Source organism: Heterodontus francisci, chromosome 44, assembly GCF_036365525.1.
Source record: "Heterodontus francisci isolate sHetFra1 chromosome 44, sHetFra1.hap1, whole genome shotgun sequence".
Classification (NCBI taxonomy): domain Eukaryota; kingdom Metazoa; phylum Chordata; class Chondrichthyes; order Heterodontiformes; family Heterodontidae; genus Heterodontus; species Heterodontus francisci.
In genome coordinates this window covers 8956194-8974818 of record NC_090414.1, presented here as the reverse complement: position 1 = coordinate 8974818, position 18625 = coordinate 8956194, and the positions used below count along the sequence as shown (strand labels likewise).

Here is an 18625-nt window from a genome sequence, read left to right as displayed (position 1 = left end):
AGGATAAAGGACAGCACAGTGACCAGTGTTCACATTGAGTGCTGGACTTTACTACTGTCTCAGCTAAATCTGAAAGTGCTGGGGGTCACAGAGCCCAAACTCACCATGAACCTCACATATGCAGGGGAAGCTCTCAGGTGCACTATTGAAGGGGTTTGGGATCACGATGTAGGGGTCAAGGCCGCAGTCCAACCTTCCGGCAGGGACATCTATGTTGCTGGATCAAGTTCTATCGTAAACGGGAAGTGACTCACGGGATGTGGGATTTGTGACCCTGAGGCCAAGGTGGCCAAGATAATGAAACTCCCCAACACCATGAGTGTCCGATACACAGAATTCTCGGCGGTGGAGTATGTGGTTACACATCCCGAGGAATTCCCCAGTCCTTACACCATTTGTTCAGACTTGATGTTCACCTGCAACCCGTGTACCGAATATCTGGCGATTTGGAGCCACCGTGACGTTAAAGCAGCGGACGGGAAACCCCTTACAACGGCCCCTTTGTTGAAAATGATCCCTGCGGCTGCAGGCAGTGGAGAGGACTTTTACATCCACAAAGTGAAAGCCCACTTCAGGTCAGAGCCGAGGTGGCAGGGAAACATTATGGCCAACGAGCTTGTAAAACAGGGAAGAAGAGAGGGAGAATTCTGGGATCTCTATCAGGCAGGGCCGGTCACAGCACTTTGGGACAAAGGAGGGACCCAGGGGATAGTGTTAGCTCCCGACCTAACCAAGGTCCGGGCAGAGGACTCGGCTATCAGAGCGGTCTGAGAAAAGCTGGTTAGGCAAGAAAAGGTTGAAGTTCCGGTCAGGGCAGCGGACGTGGTTGTTAAAGAGGTTATTGCTCTTTAAGGGGGATCGATGGGTAGTTCCCGAACAGCACCGGGAACAATTTCTTCAGTTGGCCCACACGGATCTGGGAACAGGACAGCCAGGGCCAGAAACCACCTGGAAGAGGGTAGAGGAGGTAGGGTGTTGGTCCCAGCTCAGGGAAGAAGTTTGGGAATTCTGTGTGAACTGTTTGGTGTGTGCGGCGAACAGCCCTGATCCCCAGAAAAGAAAGGCACCCTGAGGACACATGAGAAGGGTAGAGGGGCCCTGGTGGTCTTTGCAGATCGACTTTATCGGACTGCTACCGAGGACAAAGGCTGGGAACAAGTACTGCTTGGTCCTGGTCGATGTATTCGCCAAGTTGGTTGAAGCTTTTCCTTGTCGATCAGACACCACACTAGTAACCGTGAGGTTGATGGTGAGAGAAATGTTCTCCTGGTGGGGATTGCCACATGTAGTAGAATCCTACCAGGGGAGTCAGTTCACAGGCCAGGTCAGGAGGAATAACCTCAGACTCTTGGGAATACACGGAAGGTGGCATGTGTCTCACAATCCCCAGTCTTCAGGGATTGTGGAGCGCATGGACCAAACTTTAAAAGAAAGGATGAGGAAGGAGATCGGGTTGTTCCCTCAGCGCTGGGATGAAGTCCTTCCATTGATTCGAATGGGAGTTCGATCCAGTTATTCTAAAAGCACAGGGTACTGCCCGCGTGTGCTCATGACGGGAAGAGTAATGAAAGTTCCCACACATGTGACAGCTCCAGGGTTATCAGAGCTACAGGTGAGGGAGGTCACCCAGGATCATTCTGTACGAGACACTCCAGAGCATTCACTGACAGGCTGTCAGCAATCTGGGGAAGCAGCACCACCAGAGCCAGTTGCTGCTAGAACTACAGAGCTGTCAGGAATGGAAGATAGGAGACATGATGATGGTGAGGAATTACACACCCGGGTAGGGGTGTTCGAACCACTGTACATGGGGACGTCCAACATCGTTGATGAGGCAAGCCCCATCGTCTCTGCAGCGAAGCCGCCCAGGAGGACAAAATGGTTTCACGTCAACCAGTCTAAACTGTTTACTCCTGAGGAAGGGAAGGTAAAGGTCAAAAGGAGCCCAGGACCAGTCATCAGTCTGCTGGATACGGGCCTGTCACTGTTCATCTGGGACAACGGCGAGGACCCAGTATCCGGGGCTGTAAGGAGGAGCAAGAGGACCTCAAGGCCAAGAGTTCCATGGCTGTCTCCCAAGGAGCCAGTGCAGAAATACAAGAGGCCCCGACTGGACACCATCTGGCCGTGGGTGCCTCAAGTAAGGCAGTGGAGTTTTGTAGATAGTTTTCCCATGTTTTGTAGATAAGCAGTTGGACCTGTGGAGGATCAAACCTCTCACAGAGGATTATACAATTCTGTCAGTTTGTTTTCAAGCAGGGAGACATCAGAAGAATGAAGGATGCAGACCTCCCGATGGGGATTCATATTATTGATGGCCGTATAGACCGGCAGGGTGAGAAGGGGAGACACTGAAGCATCCATTGTATACGGGGGTTGTGGAGGACACGGACCCACTGTGACTAAAGGTGATACAGGGGTGATGGACGGACAGAGGGTCTATTTCCACAAGGGAAGGTGGCCAGGGTGGGTGGGGTCGAATTCGGCCAGGCACATGAACCACGCTGGCTACACTTTCGGGGAGGCTTCCATGCCGTGTGTAAAAGTAAAGGTTACTGGCACGAGTGTTAGGGTGACTGAAGGGAAGAGCGTCTATCTCAGACGTGAGGGGAACATTCCCCGGGAATTTGGTGGTGGTTGAGAAAGTTAGACCCAGTAAAAGGGAACCAGACCACGGACTGGGAAACGACACATAACGGACGCTCACGGGGTAGAAAGGGGTGTAGAGGTGTGCTGGAACAAGTGGTGGAAGGAGGAACGTGTGTGTGTGTGTGGTGTGGGGGGGGGTCACTGAGGGCCTGCCCCAAAGGAATGTCCATTGCATTTATAAGGCAATGGGAGGATTTCGGGGCAGGGGTTGAGTTGACACAGGAGTTATGGTCTCCTGTGTAACACTGAGACCTCCCAACACAGTAAATGCCACAGAACTTGTTGCCCAGGAAAGAAAGCCTCTGCCCACAGCCCCACTGGTCAGGGGAGCTGAGATCGGTTTTCCTGCCACCACACCGGGCTCAGGGAATGGCTTGGTTTTAGTCCCCACAGGAAAGATACTGGACCACAAGGTGCACCATCAGGTCATTTCAGTTGTTTTAAACCTGACCTGTGTGTATCTACCAGAATGGTGTCTGGTGGAAACGGAGCATTTGTATGAAACCCTGCTGTGGGAAATTTGACCAGTTAAGTTACTGGGATGGACAGTTCGATGTATTGTATACACAGGATAAGGAGAGCAGCGTTGGCTCTATAAGGTACAAACGGGGATTGATAAATGATACTGCGACCACTTTCGGCACAGGAACGTCAGCCATCAACAGTTTAGATGATGCTGAACTGCAGATTCAGGTCAATACCCTGAGAACCAGTTAGGAAAGGTCCTGGGGGAAGGGAACACGGTCGAAGGCAGGGGAGTTGTATGAAGAACAGGCTATGACTATCCATTTAAGGGAGGTCAGAGCACAGTTGGAGTCTCAGGCACACTCCATTAACCAGTTAATCAAGGAGGATAGGAATGCCTGGGCTCAGACTGCAAGGAGTGACGCGTGTGTACTTTCTGGGGCCTGGTTGCGAAATGAAGGATGCAGTAATTGGAGGACCTGAGGGAAGGTCACATTCCTTCTTGGGTTAGTAACAGGCACCTCAGTCCGTACAGCAACCGTTTGAACCCGTGTCAGCTCAGGCTGGCTTCAGAAGCCTACCCGGTTCCTGTGGACTGTGGTCAGTCAAACCACACCATTGTGGGGATAGTGTTGTGGATGCCGGTGCTGAGCTGGACCCAAACACCTGCGCCGGTGGACCGCGTGGAGAGTATCGGCGTCATCTGAGTTGGGGTATACGTGCACTATTGTGAGGTCCCACTGTATGTGGTTCGGTGGGAGCACACCATGACTGACAGTGAGCTCAAAGGCTGCCAGGTATAGGCCTGTGTGTGGGTTTAAATACAAAGGTGTAGAGCCAGTCAATTGCACCATGGAGGTGATGGTCCTGGCCCACGTGTCACCTCAGCTAGCATATTCTGGCAGTGGAACATAATGTGTGACGACGAGCCTCGACCACTACAGAGTTCACAACGTCACCTGGTGTCCTGTGAACAAGCAGCCCTTCTGCTTTAAACCCCACACAGAGGTTCAGATGGTAAATGTGAGAATTCTTCCCACAATCGAGATCACACTTCACCTCGACATTAACAACCCTGTAGACAATCTACAGAGTTACATCACCACGTTCGGGTATGAGATACCACCCCTGCCCGTACATCTCAAAAAACTCCCAAAACAAGTGGAGGTGTCCCAAAAAACATTTTTACACATTAGAACAATGCAACAGGGAGAAGGGGGAAGAAATAAAGGACATAACGTCCCCTCCATGGTGGGATTTCAGTTTAAATGGAGAGATCCCACCATGGATCTGATTGATGTCTCACCTCCTGGTAGTGGCACAATCTAGAGTCGTGTTTTACTTAGTTTTTATTAACTGCAGAAACACAAGAAAGCCCCTCCGACGCCAATGAATTGCTCTCATCGAGAGAAAATTGTGATTTAAAGATTTGGGTCGGGAGGGATGAGTTGTTTTTGCAGATTGTATAAAACCAGAACTTGTATGTGGAAAGGTTTTTCTCTTTTCTGTATACTGTAAAGTGAAGTTTCTGTGTGGCAGAAGAGAGGAGAGTTTTTGCCAAGACTATATGTTTTGACAAGAGGAATGTACTGTCTTGTTTCTATGTGTTTTAGCAATAGTAAGTTTGTTCAAAGCGGGAGGGAGGGTTTTCCCCAGAGTTTAGTTTAACGGGAGAGGATACGGTTTGATCTGGACATGAGGGTTGTTCACACACAACAAGAAGAGGATGAAGGAAGATATTTGTGCGAGGGGGTCTCAGTCTCGGTGGACAGAAGATCCTCGCAGGGGCAACTAAAGGATTATCATTTTTAATCCAAGACTTTATTCTCCAGGGGTAACACCCCAGTTTGGGGGGAAATGGCTGTGAAAAGGACAGTGATGAAAAAAACAGTTAGCAGAGGACAGGCTGTTGGTCTCAGAACAGAAAGGACAAGCTTTTCAAATGCTAAACCAAAACCCACTCCACCCCACAGAGACATTGCCTTCTGCTCTCAGCCAGTCACCTACATCATCACTGGCTCCAAGCTGGTGAAGGAGACAATGAAATCCACCGGTTTTATATATAATCAAGTCAATCGGACAACAGAACCCATCGGAAACAGTTCACACCTTGTATAGAACTCAACTAGATGACGCAACACCAACAGTTTCCAATGTCCGTCCGCCCCTCCCCCACTGAAACCAGCTGGATGAGAGGCGGGAAAATACCACAGATTCAAACAAAGCTTTCTCTCCAGGGACCAATCAAAGCGTTTTCCATCATCTGACAAGATCAGTCAGAAAAAAAGGGAACATTCGGGTTTTGGTGGAAAAAGCAAGACTGCTGATCAGTACACAGAAGACGTGATCAGACCAGTTTAGTCATGTGATGAACTAGCTATTGCAGGTATTGAACTCGTCACCGAGAATTTGAAGACAGAAAGCTGCTGGCTCCTGGATTGGGAACATCTCTATCTTGTCTCCTCTCATCTCATTCTCCCCAGCTTTGGAATCCATTGAAGACACAGGAACCCTAAGAGAGAGAGAGAGAGAGACAAGGTTTAAGAAGAATACTGGGCCCCAGTGAAAAGCAAAAATTACCTCCAGCAAGAACTACCTACAAAAGGACTCGACAGTGAGCTCGAAGCACAGTAACAAGAAACTGTTCAGAGATTGCCTCAAACCTCTTCACTTGATCTTTCTTCTGCTCTTTTCTGTCTCTATTTGCATGTGCATATCGTGTATGCAGGCTGGCGTGGGGCGCAGTGTTTATCCGTAGGCGTTAACCGGATTAGAGTTCAAATTTAAGTTTTAATAAATTTCACTTCTCTTCTTTAAACCTAAGAAAGCCTGTTTGTGCTCATTTCTATAATTGGAAAGTGGTGAACAAGGATTCACCAAGAGGGAGCTCAAAACACAGTGTGTTTCAAATGAAATCCTGCTGCAGTAGTCCAGGTGAAGGTTGTAAAGGGCCCCGAGACACCTTTCTCACTTCGTCATAACAATGTATACAAAATAACAGTAAAATATAAAGCTGAACATGAATTCAAAATAAGTGCAACATAAATGGCAATCAAACTTTTTCCTAATTTCTTGCAGTTGTAGATAGGCGGTTCTGTGGTCGAAAACGAGACTCCCGAATGGTATGTTGCCTCCCAGGTGCACGGGTCAGGGATGTCTCAGATCGGCTGCAGAACATTCTGAAGGGGGAGGGTGAACAGCCAGTTGTCATTGTGCACATAGGCACCAATGATATAGGTAAAAAACGGGATGAGGTCCTACAAGCAGAATTTAGGGAGTTAGGAGCCAAGTTAAAAAGTAGGACCTCTGAGGTAGTAATCTCAGGATTGCTACCAGTGCCACGTGATAGTCAGAGAAGAAATGAAAGAATAGTCAGGATGAAAGCGTGGCTTGAGAGATGGTGCAGGAGGGAGGGGTTCAGATTTTTGGGACATTGGGACCGGTTCTGGGGGAGGTGGGACTATAACAAATTGGACGGTCTACACCTGGGCCGGACTGGAACCAATGTCCTTGGGGGTGCTTTTGCTAACGCTGTTGGGGAGGGTTTAAACTAATGTGGCAGGGGGATGGAAACCAAATGAGGAGGTCAGTGGACAGTAAGGAGGTAGTAACTAAAGCCTGTAAGGAACTAGATAATAAAGTCAGCGTGACTAAGGGGAAGAGCAGGCAGGGAGCAGATGATGAACGCAAAGGGACTGGTGGTCTGAGGTGCATTTGTTTTAATGCGGGAAGTGTAGTAGGTAAGGCAGATGAACTTAGGGCTTGGATTAGTACCTGGGAGTATGATGTTATTGCTATTACTGAGACTTGGTTGAAGGAAGGGCATGATTGGCAACTAAATATCCCAGGATATTGATGCTTCAGGCGGGATAGAGAGGGAGGTAAAAGGGGTGGCAGAGTTGCATTACTGGTCAAAGAGGATATCACAGCTGTGCTGAAGGAGGGCACTATGGAGGACTCGAGCAGTGAGGCAATATGGGCAGAACTCAGAAATAGGAAGGGTGCGGTAACAATGTTGGGGCTGTACTACAGGCCTCCCAACAGCGAGTGTGAGATAGAGGGACAAATGTGTAAACAGATTATGGAAAGATGTAGGAGCAACAGGGTGGTGGTGATAGGAGATTTTAATTTTCCCAACATTGACTGGGATTCACTTAGTGTTAGAGGTCTAGATGGAGCAGAATTTGTAAGGAGCATCCAGGAGGGTTTTCTAGAGCAGTATGTAAATAGTCCAACTCGGGAAGGGGCCATACTGGACCTGGTGTTAGGGAATGAGCCCGGCCAGGTTGTTGAAGTTTCAGTAGGGGACGACTTTGGGAATAGTGATCACAATTCTGTAAGTTTTAGAATACTCATGGACAAAGACGAGAGTGGTCCTAAAGGAAGAGTGCTAAATTGGGGGAAGGCCAACTGTACCAAAATTCGGCAGGAGCTGGGGAATGTAGATTGGGAGCAGCTGTTTGAAGATAAATCCACATTTGATATGTGGGAGGCTTTTAAAGATAGGTTGATTAGCGTGCAGGAGAGACATGTTCCTGTGAAAATGAGGGATAGAAATGGCAAGATTAGGGAACCATGGATGACAGGTGAAATTGTGAAACTAGCTAAGAGGAAAAAGGAAGCATACATAAGGTCTAGGCGGCTGAAGAAAGACAAAGCTTTGGAAGAATATCGGGAATGTAGGACCAATCTGAAACGAGGAATTAAGAGGGCTAAAAGGGTTCATGAAATATCTTTAGCAAACAGGGTTAAGGAAAATCCCAAAGCCTTTTATTCATATATAAGGAGCAAGAGGGTAACTAGAGAAAGGATTGGCCCACTAAAGGACAAAGGAGGAATGTTATGCTTGGAGTCAGAGAAAATGGGTGAGATTCTAAACGAGTACTTTGCATCGGTATTCACTGAGGAGAGGGACATGACGGATGTTGAGGTTAGGGATAGATGTTTGATTACTCTAGATCAAGTCGGCATAAGGAGGGAGGAAGTGTTGGTTATTCTAAAAGGCATTAAGGTGGACAAGTCCCCAGGTCCGGATGGGATCTATCCCAGGTTACTGAGGGAAGCGAGAGAGGAAATAGCTGGGGCCTTAACAGATATCTTTGCAGCATCCTTAAACACGGGTGAGGTCCCGGAGGACTGGAGAATTGCTAATGTTGTCCCCTTGTTTAAGAAGGGTAGCAGGGATAATCCAGGTAATTATAGACCGGTGAGCCTGACGTCAGTGGTAGGGAAGCTGCTGGAGAAGATATTGAGGGATAGGATCTAGTCCCATTTGGAAGAAAATGGGCTTATCAGTGATAGGCAACATGGTTTTGTGCAGGGAAGGTCATGTCTTACCAACTTAATAGAATTCTTTGAGGAAGTGACAAAGTTGATTGATGAGGGAAGGACTGTAGATGTCATATACATGGACTTCAGTAAGGCATTTGATAAGGTTCCCCATGATAGGTTGATGGAGAAAGTGAAGTCGCATGGGGTCCAGGGTGTACTAGCTAGATGGATAAAGAACTGGCTGGGCAACAGGAGACAGAGAGTAGCAGCGGAAGGGAGTTTCTCAAAATGGAGACGTGTGACCAGTGGTGTTCCACAGGGATCCGTGCTGGGACCACTGTTGTTTGTGATATACATAAATGATTTGGAGGAAAGTATAGGTGATCTGATTAGCAAGTTTGCAGACGACACTAAGATTGGTGGAGTAGCAGATAGTGAAGGGGACTGTCAGAGAATACAGCAGAATATAGATAGACTGGAGTGTTGGGCAGAGAAATGGCAGATGGAGTTCAATCCGGGCAAATGCGAGGTGATGCATTTTGGAGGATCCAATTCAAGAGTGAGCTATCCAATAAATGGAAAAGTCCTGGGGGAAATTGATGTACAGAGAGATTTGGGTGTTCAGGTCCATTGTTCCCTGAAGGTGGCAACGCAGGTCAATCGAGTGGTCAAGAAGACATACGGCATGCTTTCCTTCATCGGACGGGGTATTGAGTGCAAGAGTTGGCAGGTCATGTTACAGTTGTATAGGACTTTGGTTCGGCCACATTTGGAATACTGCGTGCAGTTCTGGTCGCCACATTACCAAAAGGATGTGGATGCTTTGGAGAGGGTGCAGAGGAGGTTCACCAGGATGTTGCCTGGTATGGAGGGCGCTAGCTATGAAGAGAGGTTGAGCAGATTAGGATTATTTTCATTAGAAAGACGGAGGTTGAGGGGGGACCTGATTGAGGTGTACAAAATCATGAGAGGTATAGACAGGGTGGATAGCAAGAAGCTTTTTCCCAGAGTGGGGGATTCAATTACTAGGGGTCACGAGTTCAAAGTGAGAGGGGAAAAGTTTAGGGGGGATATGCATGGAAAGTTCTTTACGCAGAGGGTGGTGGGTGCCTGGAATGCATTGCCAGCGGAGGTGGTAGACGCGGGCACGATAGCGTCTTTTAAGATGTACCTAGACAGATACATGAATGGGCAGGAAGCAAAGAGATACAGACCCTTAGAAAATAGGCGACAGGTTTAGATAGAGGATCTGGATCGGCGCAGGCTTGGAGGGCCGAAGGGCCTGTTCCTGTGCTGTAATTTTCTTTGTTCTTTGTTCTTGTCCTTTGTTGAAGATAAGTCTGATTCTGTGCCTGCAGAAGGGATTGAGGAACTGGAAAAATAAGAGAAGGCAGGAAAGGTCTGCTGAAGTTCTCAAGGGCTATTCCACTACTGAGTCATACCTGCATAAAAAGTTCGTCTCCTCACAGTGTAATCCTGCTTCGTGTGCGCGTCAAGGTCCCTCTTTGGTGCTCTGGGTAGTGTTGAGCACGATTGCGTTTGCAGCCAAGCCATTTTGTCTGTGTCAGGAATTCTTAGGAGAAGGGCAGGGTTCGTAGGGTACCAAGCATGGAACACAATGGCCTGCTCTGATATCACCAACTCTGAATAGCAGGAGAAATGTACATTGGTATTTACACATTCATTTTTATAGTGTTGATTGGATTAAGCATAAAACTATAATCTAGATGGAGAATTATGAATGGCTGAGAGTAATTGGATTAGAATTTGTGACAAGGATTCAGAATGTATCACAAACCCACAAGAGAAAAGTTTGTAGGTTTACACCATTATTGCATAGGCCAAATAACTGAAAAGAAAAACATTTTTTAATCCACTCTCAGGATATGAGTATTACTGACACAACCAGAATTTATTCCCTGTCCTTAGTTGCCCCCCAAGAAGATCAATACCGGCTGCCTTTTTTGTCACAGTTTGATAGAATTGAGTGGCTTGCTAAGCCTCTTCAGAGGGCAGTTAAGGGTCGACCATGCACGGGCCAGGCCAGGTAAGGATATCCGGTTTCCTTTCTTAAAGAACATTAATGAACCAATTGGGTTTTTACTCTGGTCCAACAGTTAAACAGCTATTGAGTTAATACTGAAAAACATTGACAAACCTCATTCTTCCTTCATTGTTGGGTCTGAATCTTGGAATTCCCTACCTAATAAAAATGGGGAAACACCATCATCAAAAAACCCAGCAGCGGATCAATGATAGGGCCTGTCCCACCATCTTCTCAGGGCAATGAGGGATGAACAATAAATGACAGCTTTACCAGTGACGCTTGTATCCAGAGAATGTTTTCAAACTCTGACTGCAATAGCATTCCACAGGCACTGGGAATCCCTCACCCGAATGAGGCCTTCTGCTTGGTGCTATCTGGACAGTGAGAGTTGACAGGATTTTTAATCATGAGAGAATCACAGCCATGAAGGCTGATACTGTCTTCAACTTTTTTCTGGTCTCCACTTTTCACCAGAAAAGGTGGTGGGGAGGGTGTTACTGATTAGCACATTCGGTGCTGAGGACCCCATTGGATTTTTCTGCTTCATCGTCAAGGTGCTCTGCGGCCAACTGAATAAAGATGCTTCTTGATTTCAGTAAAATAACATGTTTCATGTATTGTTGAATATTCAATTTGAATTACAGTGAAGAAACCAGAATAATGCTGATAAATTCTGAATTATTTTTAGTTAAATCCACAATCAACTCCAGATTTGTCCCCATGACACAATATAGCTTTGCGAGGGATTAGCTGACATGAGTCACTAAACTGGAGGAGGCTTTATGCTTTCATTAGGTGCAGACAAATAGCTGTTTACTGAGTTATGTGAAGCTAAATGACTCCCAAGTTGGATCCTGCTGAGTGCAGTTGGGTAAGTTCAATTATAGGAATCTGGATTTTCCCAGCCTTTTGCGAAATGAGAAGAAAATATAAATCTGCTGGCAGAGGTTTATGTATCTTTTGGGATCGATTTATCAAATTGAGACAATTTTCACCCCTCACCTCGATCTTGTGAATTGGTCTGTGTGAACTGAGAAATCTCAGAAGGTTCTGGTTCCAGGGTCTGCTTGGGTGAGGATCTCTGCAAAATAACAGGTGTCCTAGCTTGATCAATAACATGAAGAAATAGAAATTTAATTACTTTTCATGAATATATTTTATATAGAGAGAGAGAGAGAGCAAAAAGTGCAAGACCTTTCCAAAAGGTAAGGTTCCCAAGTGTTCTGTCTCAGCAACCTATTCTCAAAGTATATGAGAAAAGGCTTCAACATCATCATCTTCAAATTTGGATACTAACCGGGAATAGTGTAAGAAATCAGAGCTCGTCTCTGGACTAGGATCATTTGAATTACCAGCGGCTTCTCCACTACGTAAAGACAATTTTTCCCTCACCAATTCAATCTGTCTGATTTCACTGTCTTTTTGTGCTTGTAATTCCTTCTCAAACTTTTCCCTCTGGAAAGCACGCTCTCTCTCTGTCTCTCTGTCTCTCTCTCTCTCTCTCTCATTCCTCCTTTCGCACCTGAAATTCTAACTCAAAGCTATGGTTGTTCTCCTTACAGCAGAGAAGGTGATGTGAAGATTTGATACAGGCTGTAAAGGCTGATTCGCTCAGTAATAAGATGAAAATTCTGACCATTCATTGCCTTTATCCACCCACTCTGCTGCATTAAAAATTCCCATTTCATATCTTGCAATGGACTGATGCCATGTTTCCAAATCGACAGAAGGGATTAACAAAGGAGGCCTTGAAACTATGTGAACTTGGGGCATCTGGCAGAAGACAGAGGTGTAATAAACAGCACAACATAGTGACGTTATCTTTGAAACAGAATTAGCTTCCATCTTTATTCATCGCACCACTGGATTTACTAGAATGACACCAAAAATGAAGGACTTCAGTTATGGGCTGGTGGTTGTTACAGCATCGAAGGTCAGGGGGAGATTTGATGGAGGTGTTCAAAATCATGAAGAATTTGATAACTCCTCCTTATTTACTCTGATTCCAGTGTCAGAAGGGCCAGTAAATATATAATTAAAAAATAATAATGTCATGGTGGAAGAATCAGTGGTAAAAGCAAGAGGTTTTTATTAAATGCAGCAAGTTATGATTTGGAATGCACTGTCTGAATGGGCGGAGAATTCAGATTCAATAACAACCTTCAAAAAGGAATTGGTGAATTACTTGAAGGAGGAAAATTTACAGAGCAATGGGGAAAGGGCAAGGGAGGGGGACGCACCGGACAGCACATTCAAAGAGGCTGCACAGACACAGTAGGCCAAATGGCCTCTTTCTATGCTGTATCATTCTATAATTTTATACCTATCCTCCACTCATTACATGTTGTTGCAGAAATAATCCTACTTCTATCAGGAGACTTTGCTATAGTTTTGGTCATGAGTTCAGTTTGTGGTAGCTGGTAAATGTTGTGTTTAAATAGATTCTGTTTGCTATGAAATGTTGGCTCTAAGACCTGCCCAGACATGGCCCACTCCAACTCATTGACACCACTCTCAGCCAATACTCACTTGGTAATTATTAAACTCTGACGTACAGAAGTCTGCTGTCTGAATGATCGCTTGCCCTGGTAAAGCTAAACATTTAGCTCACAAATATTTTCTTTGCCAGAACTCATCCAGAGGTTGTGTTAAATTATAATGCTTAAATATCAGAAGAAAGTTTCCAGAAATCACACTGAGCTATTTAGAAACCACAATCAAAGAGGCTTGAAATAATCTTTCCCAACATAAAATATATGAGTGGGTCATTAAGTTATATGGCCAACTTGTTACCCATGTGACCAATAATGTTTCGGTTTGAGTCGTCATTTTTGAATCAGTAACATGGTGACAATTCGATTTTGGACTGTACCTTTCTCCACTCCTATTTTTCATTTGCTCTCTTCCCACCTTTGAAACTTCACGTGAGCCAAGGCCAAGGAAGAAAAACTGTTCAAGGACTCTGCTATTATTACTCAATTAACTAACAGGAGGTGACAGAGGTGCCTGTGGTTAACTCCACACTCATTGAAGAACCCAGCCTTCAATCTGTACCTGCTTGGTACATTGTTACAATCAGGTACAAGGATGGGGAGAAATCAGAAATGAATAGATTTCAGCTCATTCCCTGAATAAGGGTATGAGTGTGTCACACCTTGGTGTAGCCTGTACATTTAATGAGGAATGTCAGCAAAACTCAAACAGTGCGACAGCATTCCAAAGGAAAGTTGAAATGATGGCCAAAATACTCAAGAGACAGAAAAGATATCAACAATGTGTAAATTAGACATTGTGAATTAGCACTAATAGCAGCCACACCACCATCTTCAATATGACTAGATGGTAACAAATGGTCTGAGGTCATTTATTTCTTAAATACAAGAGGAACTTTTTTTTGTAATGTCTATGAATATATTGAGAGAAGCAACAGTCATTAAGCAGCATGAACATGACTAACAGAAACAATCGATGTACTTACCAAAGTGCTGTTGTACAGATGGTCATCCTCTTGGATGTTCCCGATGTTATAGTGCCTGCACCCAGGAAATGCCCCTTTAGAAAAGCAGGCAGTCACTGAGGGAGAACACTCGGGAACACAATTGCCTGAAGTTGATCGACCAGAACCCTTCTGGATCCAATTACAGACGGCTGCCAGGATGGAACGCTTGGGAACCTTGGGACTGGATGGTGATGATGTTGACGACACACTACTAAGCGAGGATGATACTCGCGAGGAGACGGTGTCCACAGGGCGATTGGGTGACTGAAACGATAATTCAGGTGACTGCAGAAATTTGTTTTTGAGAAAGTGCGTCAATGATTATATCTCAGAACGTTCCCTCTTCCCAGTTACATCTATTGTGCCGTGAAACTCCCAGACACTTACCACACCCCCACCAAAATAAAAATGGAGGCATTGTGGATACAACAGCTGGGTCTTGAGGAGGGGAAGTAATGCATGATTCCATGATAGTTAAACTGTGAAATCTTTCCATTGGTTTTCCTCCCTCGCTCAGACAAAATCTACTCTGAAGAATGATGTCACCATCTCACATCCACTGGTTAATAAGTCAACATTGACAGTTCATCATTTAGCACGTTTGTAAATTACCCAGTTAGATTGTCAGCACATGACATGCACAAATTCATCACGGCCATTACATTTGAACACTTCTGTTAGTGTTTTAACTCTAAGTTATTAAATAATCCCTTTGCTTTTCAGTTGAACACTCAGTATTTGAACACTCCTATATCTCTGCAGATATTTACTTGCCTGCCTCACCCAGTTACTCATTGTAACTTTGCAGCATCCACCTACACAGGATGAAGTTAAAACACATCCTGTGGTGCTGCGAGGCTTGAACAAGTCAAGAAAGAGCATGAGTGTAAAAAAGTATTGGTGAGCTTGCCTGAATGAGAAAGCCAGCCAGTGCAAATGCAGGCACGAGTGCGAGAGACAGAAAGAGACAGCAAGAACTAGAAACAGAGAGAGCTAGAAGGAAGGAAATTAGGAGTCACATCAATCAGCTCATTCGAATGCAGCTCTTACCAAGTGAGTGCAGAATATTGGTCATGAAGAGGCAATAAAGGCACTGAAGAGGGGAGTGTGTAAAGACCAAAAGAGGAGAATCCATAAATAGGGAGGGTATTTTAAAACAGAAATAGGATCCTAAAGACGCAGAACAGATATAATAATGGTTAACTGAACTGCTAAAAGACTGAATTGCTGACATTTCCAGGGAACAGGTGAGAGACACTTTCTACTAAAACCAGCTTACTGATAAACCTCCAGGAAACACCACCCTTCTGTAGAGAAGATGCTGAATAGCAACTAAAGGTCAACTATAGAAAAAACAAAGCCTGCAGTCAAGAGGGAATCTGGTGTGCATGCAGGGAGGTGTATTACCTTGTTGCGATTTGGGCAGCAGTTTCCCAGATTTGATCACAAAATGCTGTTTTTGATGGACTCTGCACTTTAAGCTGCTTTATCAGAAAACATTACAACAGCTCAATAGAATACCTCAAATGACTTTGATTGTCGTCTGGAACGCTTGATGTTAAAGCACATCATTTTATCATTCAATATTGTGTTCTGAAAAGGAAAAGAAGACTGAAAATAAATCAGAGGTGTGCGACGAGGGAATATATTCACTAGAAATAACGAAATATTGCTTTTCCTCTCTTTAGTGCAAGGAACTAGTTTCCAATATCAACCAGAAGGCCCAGGTGATCTTGGACAGTGAAGTCAGCAGTTCAAGCAGGAGTCTCTGGACTGCAGCATGGTTGGTTTCCTGGCCAACTTTCCTCAGCCTATCCCAGAGATGCTGAGACTAATTCAAGGACTTTTATTGTTATTTCAGTGAACAGTAGCTATCGCAGCAGACACTGGGCCTTTGTAGATTGTGTAACTCCTTTCCACCATCCTGATTTGAAGCTAGATCACATTTCCATCAGGGTCACTGGGTCAAAATCCTGGAACTTCCTTCCTAATAACATCAGAGTTCAAGAAGGAAGCTCACCATCACCTTCTCAAGGACAATTAAGGATGGGTAACAAGTGCTGGCCTTGTCATCAATACTGACATCCCATGAAGAAATGTAAAAATTCTTGGGAATCTCGGCCTAGTTTACTCTGTCTCTTCTCATAAGAGAATCCCCTCATCCCAGCAATCAGCGGAGTGAACCATTGTTGCACTCCCTCCAAGCTAAGTGTGTCCTCCCTGACAATAAGATGACCAAAACTAGAAACAGTATTGCAGGTGTGGTCTCACTAAGACTTTATCCACGGTTGTCATTAGATTTCTTCACTCTATTACAAAGGGTTGGTGATTAAAAGGCTATCACACTATTTGCTTTCTGTACCTACATGTTAACTTGCTGATTTGTGAACAAGAACACCCAGCTTCCTCTCAATACCAAAACTGGACCAGTTGTACCTGATTTGTACCAGTACAAATCACACCAACAACTATTGCGATAAAGAAAAGTGATGGACGCTTAAATAAAGCAGCACTGAAGTCTACGATGTTTCCACACGTTGACTCTCGATGATATGAAGCCACATCACAGCTATCCTTAGGTTGAAACTGTGTTAACATGGTTACTGGTTTATGCTGTCATGGCCAGACCATTGTGAGGTCACCTGCACAATGTGCAGGACCAAAACTTATTGCATTTAAATATAAACATTGGTAGCAAAGAAATGAAGTACAGAACAAAGAACAGTACAGCACAGGAACAGGCCATTCGGCCCGATCTTGATGCCTGCCTAAACTAAAACCGTCTGCACTTCCGGGGACCGTATCCCTCTATTCCCATCCTATTCATGTATTTGTCAAGATGCCTCTTAAACGTCTCTATGGTACCTGCTTCCACCACCTCCCCCGGCAACAAGTTCCAGGCACTCACCACCCTCTGTGTAAAGAACTTGCCTCGCACATCCCCTCTAAAATTTGCCCCTCTCACCTTAAACCTCTGTCCCCTAGTAACTGACTCTTCCACCCTGGGAAAAAGCTTCTGACTATCCACTCTCGCCATGCCGCTTATAACTTTGTAAACCTCTATCATGTCGCCCCTCCACCTCCGTCGTTCCAGTGAAAACAATCCGAGTTTATCCAACCTCTCCTCATAGCTAATGCCCTCCAGACCAGACAACATCCTGGTAAACCTCTTCTGTACCCTCTCCAAAGCCTCCACGTCCTTCTGGTAGTGTGGCGACCAGAATTGCACGCAATATTCTAAGTGTGGCCTAACTAAAGTTCTGTACAGCTGCAACATGACTTGCCTATTTTTATACTCTATGCCCCGACCGATGAAGACAAGCATGCCGTATGCCTTCTTGACTACCTTATCCACCTGCGTTGCCACTTTCAGTGACCTGTGGACCTGTACGCCCAGATCTCTCTGCCTGTCAATACTCCTAAGGGCTCTGCCATTTACTGTATACTTCCCACCTGTATTAGACCTTCCAAAATGCATTACCTCACATTTGTCCAAATTAAACTCCATCTGCCATTTCTCCGCCCAAGTCTCCAACCGATCTATATCCTGCTGTATCCTCTGACAATCCTCATCATTATTCGCAACTCCACCAACCTTTGTGTCGTCCACAAACTTACTAATCAGACCAGCTACATTTTCCTCCAAATCATTTATATATACTACAGACAGCAAAGGTCCCAGCACTGATCCCTGCGGAACACCACTAGTCACATCCCTCCGTTCAGAAAAGAAGGAATATTCTCTGGGATTTTAGTGCTATTTTACTGGAATTCTATGTAACCTAACCTATGTATAATCTTTAATCTTGTAGTGCATGTGTAATGTTTAATTTCTGAAAGCCATACAGAGTAAAGCTTAAGGTACTGCAACAAATTCAAGAGTGTTGGTATTTATTACCTTATCGGGTCGAATCTGTAGTTAAGTTGGACTAGACTTGTGAATAATTGTTTTTAAGTTGTTTGTCCAAACGTACGAGTTTAAATCAATTTGCAACATCCCATCATTTACAGACATAAAATAGTCACAAATTTTGCTATTTATTCCGGGGCAGACAGGTGAAGTGTTTATTTTGTCTGTGATTTAACTCGACCCCTAATGATAACCAACATGGGGGGAGAGAGTGATAGACAGAGAGAGAGGGACAGAGGTAGAGTAACAGAGAGATAGTGAGGGATAGAGACAGAAGCAGAGAGATAGAAAGTGCCAGGAGACCCTGAGACACTTTAGAAGCAGGGGGACGGGGAGACAGGCTGTGTGGAGACCCTGGGGTAACGTTACAGATAGACAGGGTAGATGCAGGTAAGATGTTTCTCCTGGTTGAGGAGTCTGGAACCAGGGGACACAATTTAAAAATAAGGGGGAAGCCACTTGGGACAGAGATGAGGAGAAATTTCATGACTCAGAGGGTTGTGAATCTTTGGAATTCTCTATCCCAGAGGGCTGTGGAAGCTCAGTCATTGAGTATGTTTAAAGCAGAGATTGACAGATTTCTAAACACCAAAGACATAAAGGGATATGAGGATTGTCTGGGAAAAAGGCATTGAAGTGAATGATCAGCCATGATAGTATTGAATGGGGGAGCAGGCTCGATGGGCTGAATGGCCTACTCCTGTTCCTGTGTTCCCAAGCTGCTGAAATAGTTTCTCCCAAACTACACCATCAGTTCCCCTTAATATCTCAACAACTTTGATCA

General features: G+C 45.1%; 1 protein-coding gene across 1 annotated transcript; it reads right to left on the bottom strand.

Moving 5' to 3' along the window:
* Window positions 1–4528: 4528 nt before the first annotated feature.
* Window positions 4529–17650, bottom strand: LOC137355861 (uncharacterized). Its single transcript, XM_068021453.1, has 6 exons — window positions 17413–17650; window positions 15453–15524; window positions 13911–14195; window positions 11435–11513; window positions 9828–10028; window positions 4529–5626 (listed from the first exon to the last, which is right to left on the bottom strand). Exons 1-6 carry the CDS (start codon window positions 17437–17439, stop codon window positions 5580–5582), a joined length of 711 nt encoding a protein of 236 aa, XP_067877554.1. The 5' UTR covers window positions 17440–17650; the 3' UTR covers window positions 4529–5579.
* Window positions 17651–18625: the final 975 nt, after the last annotated feature.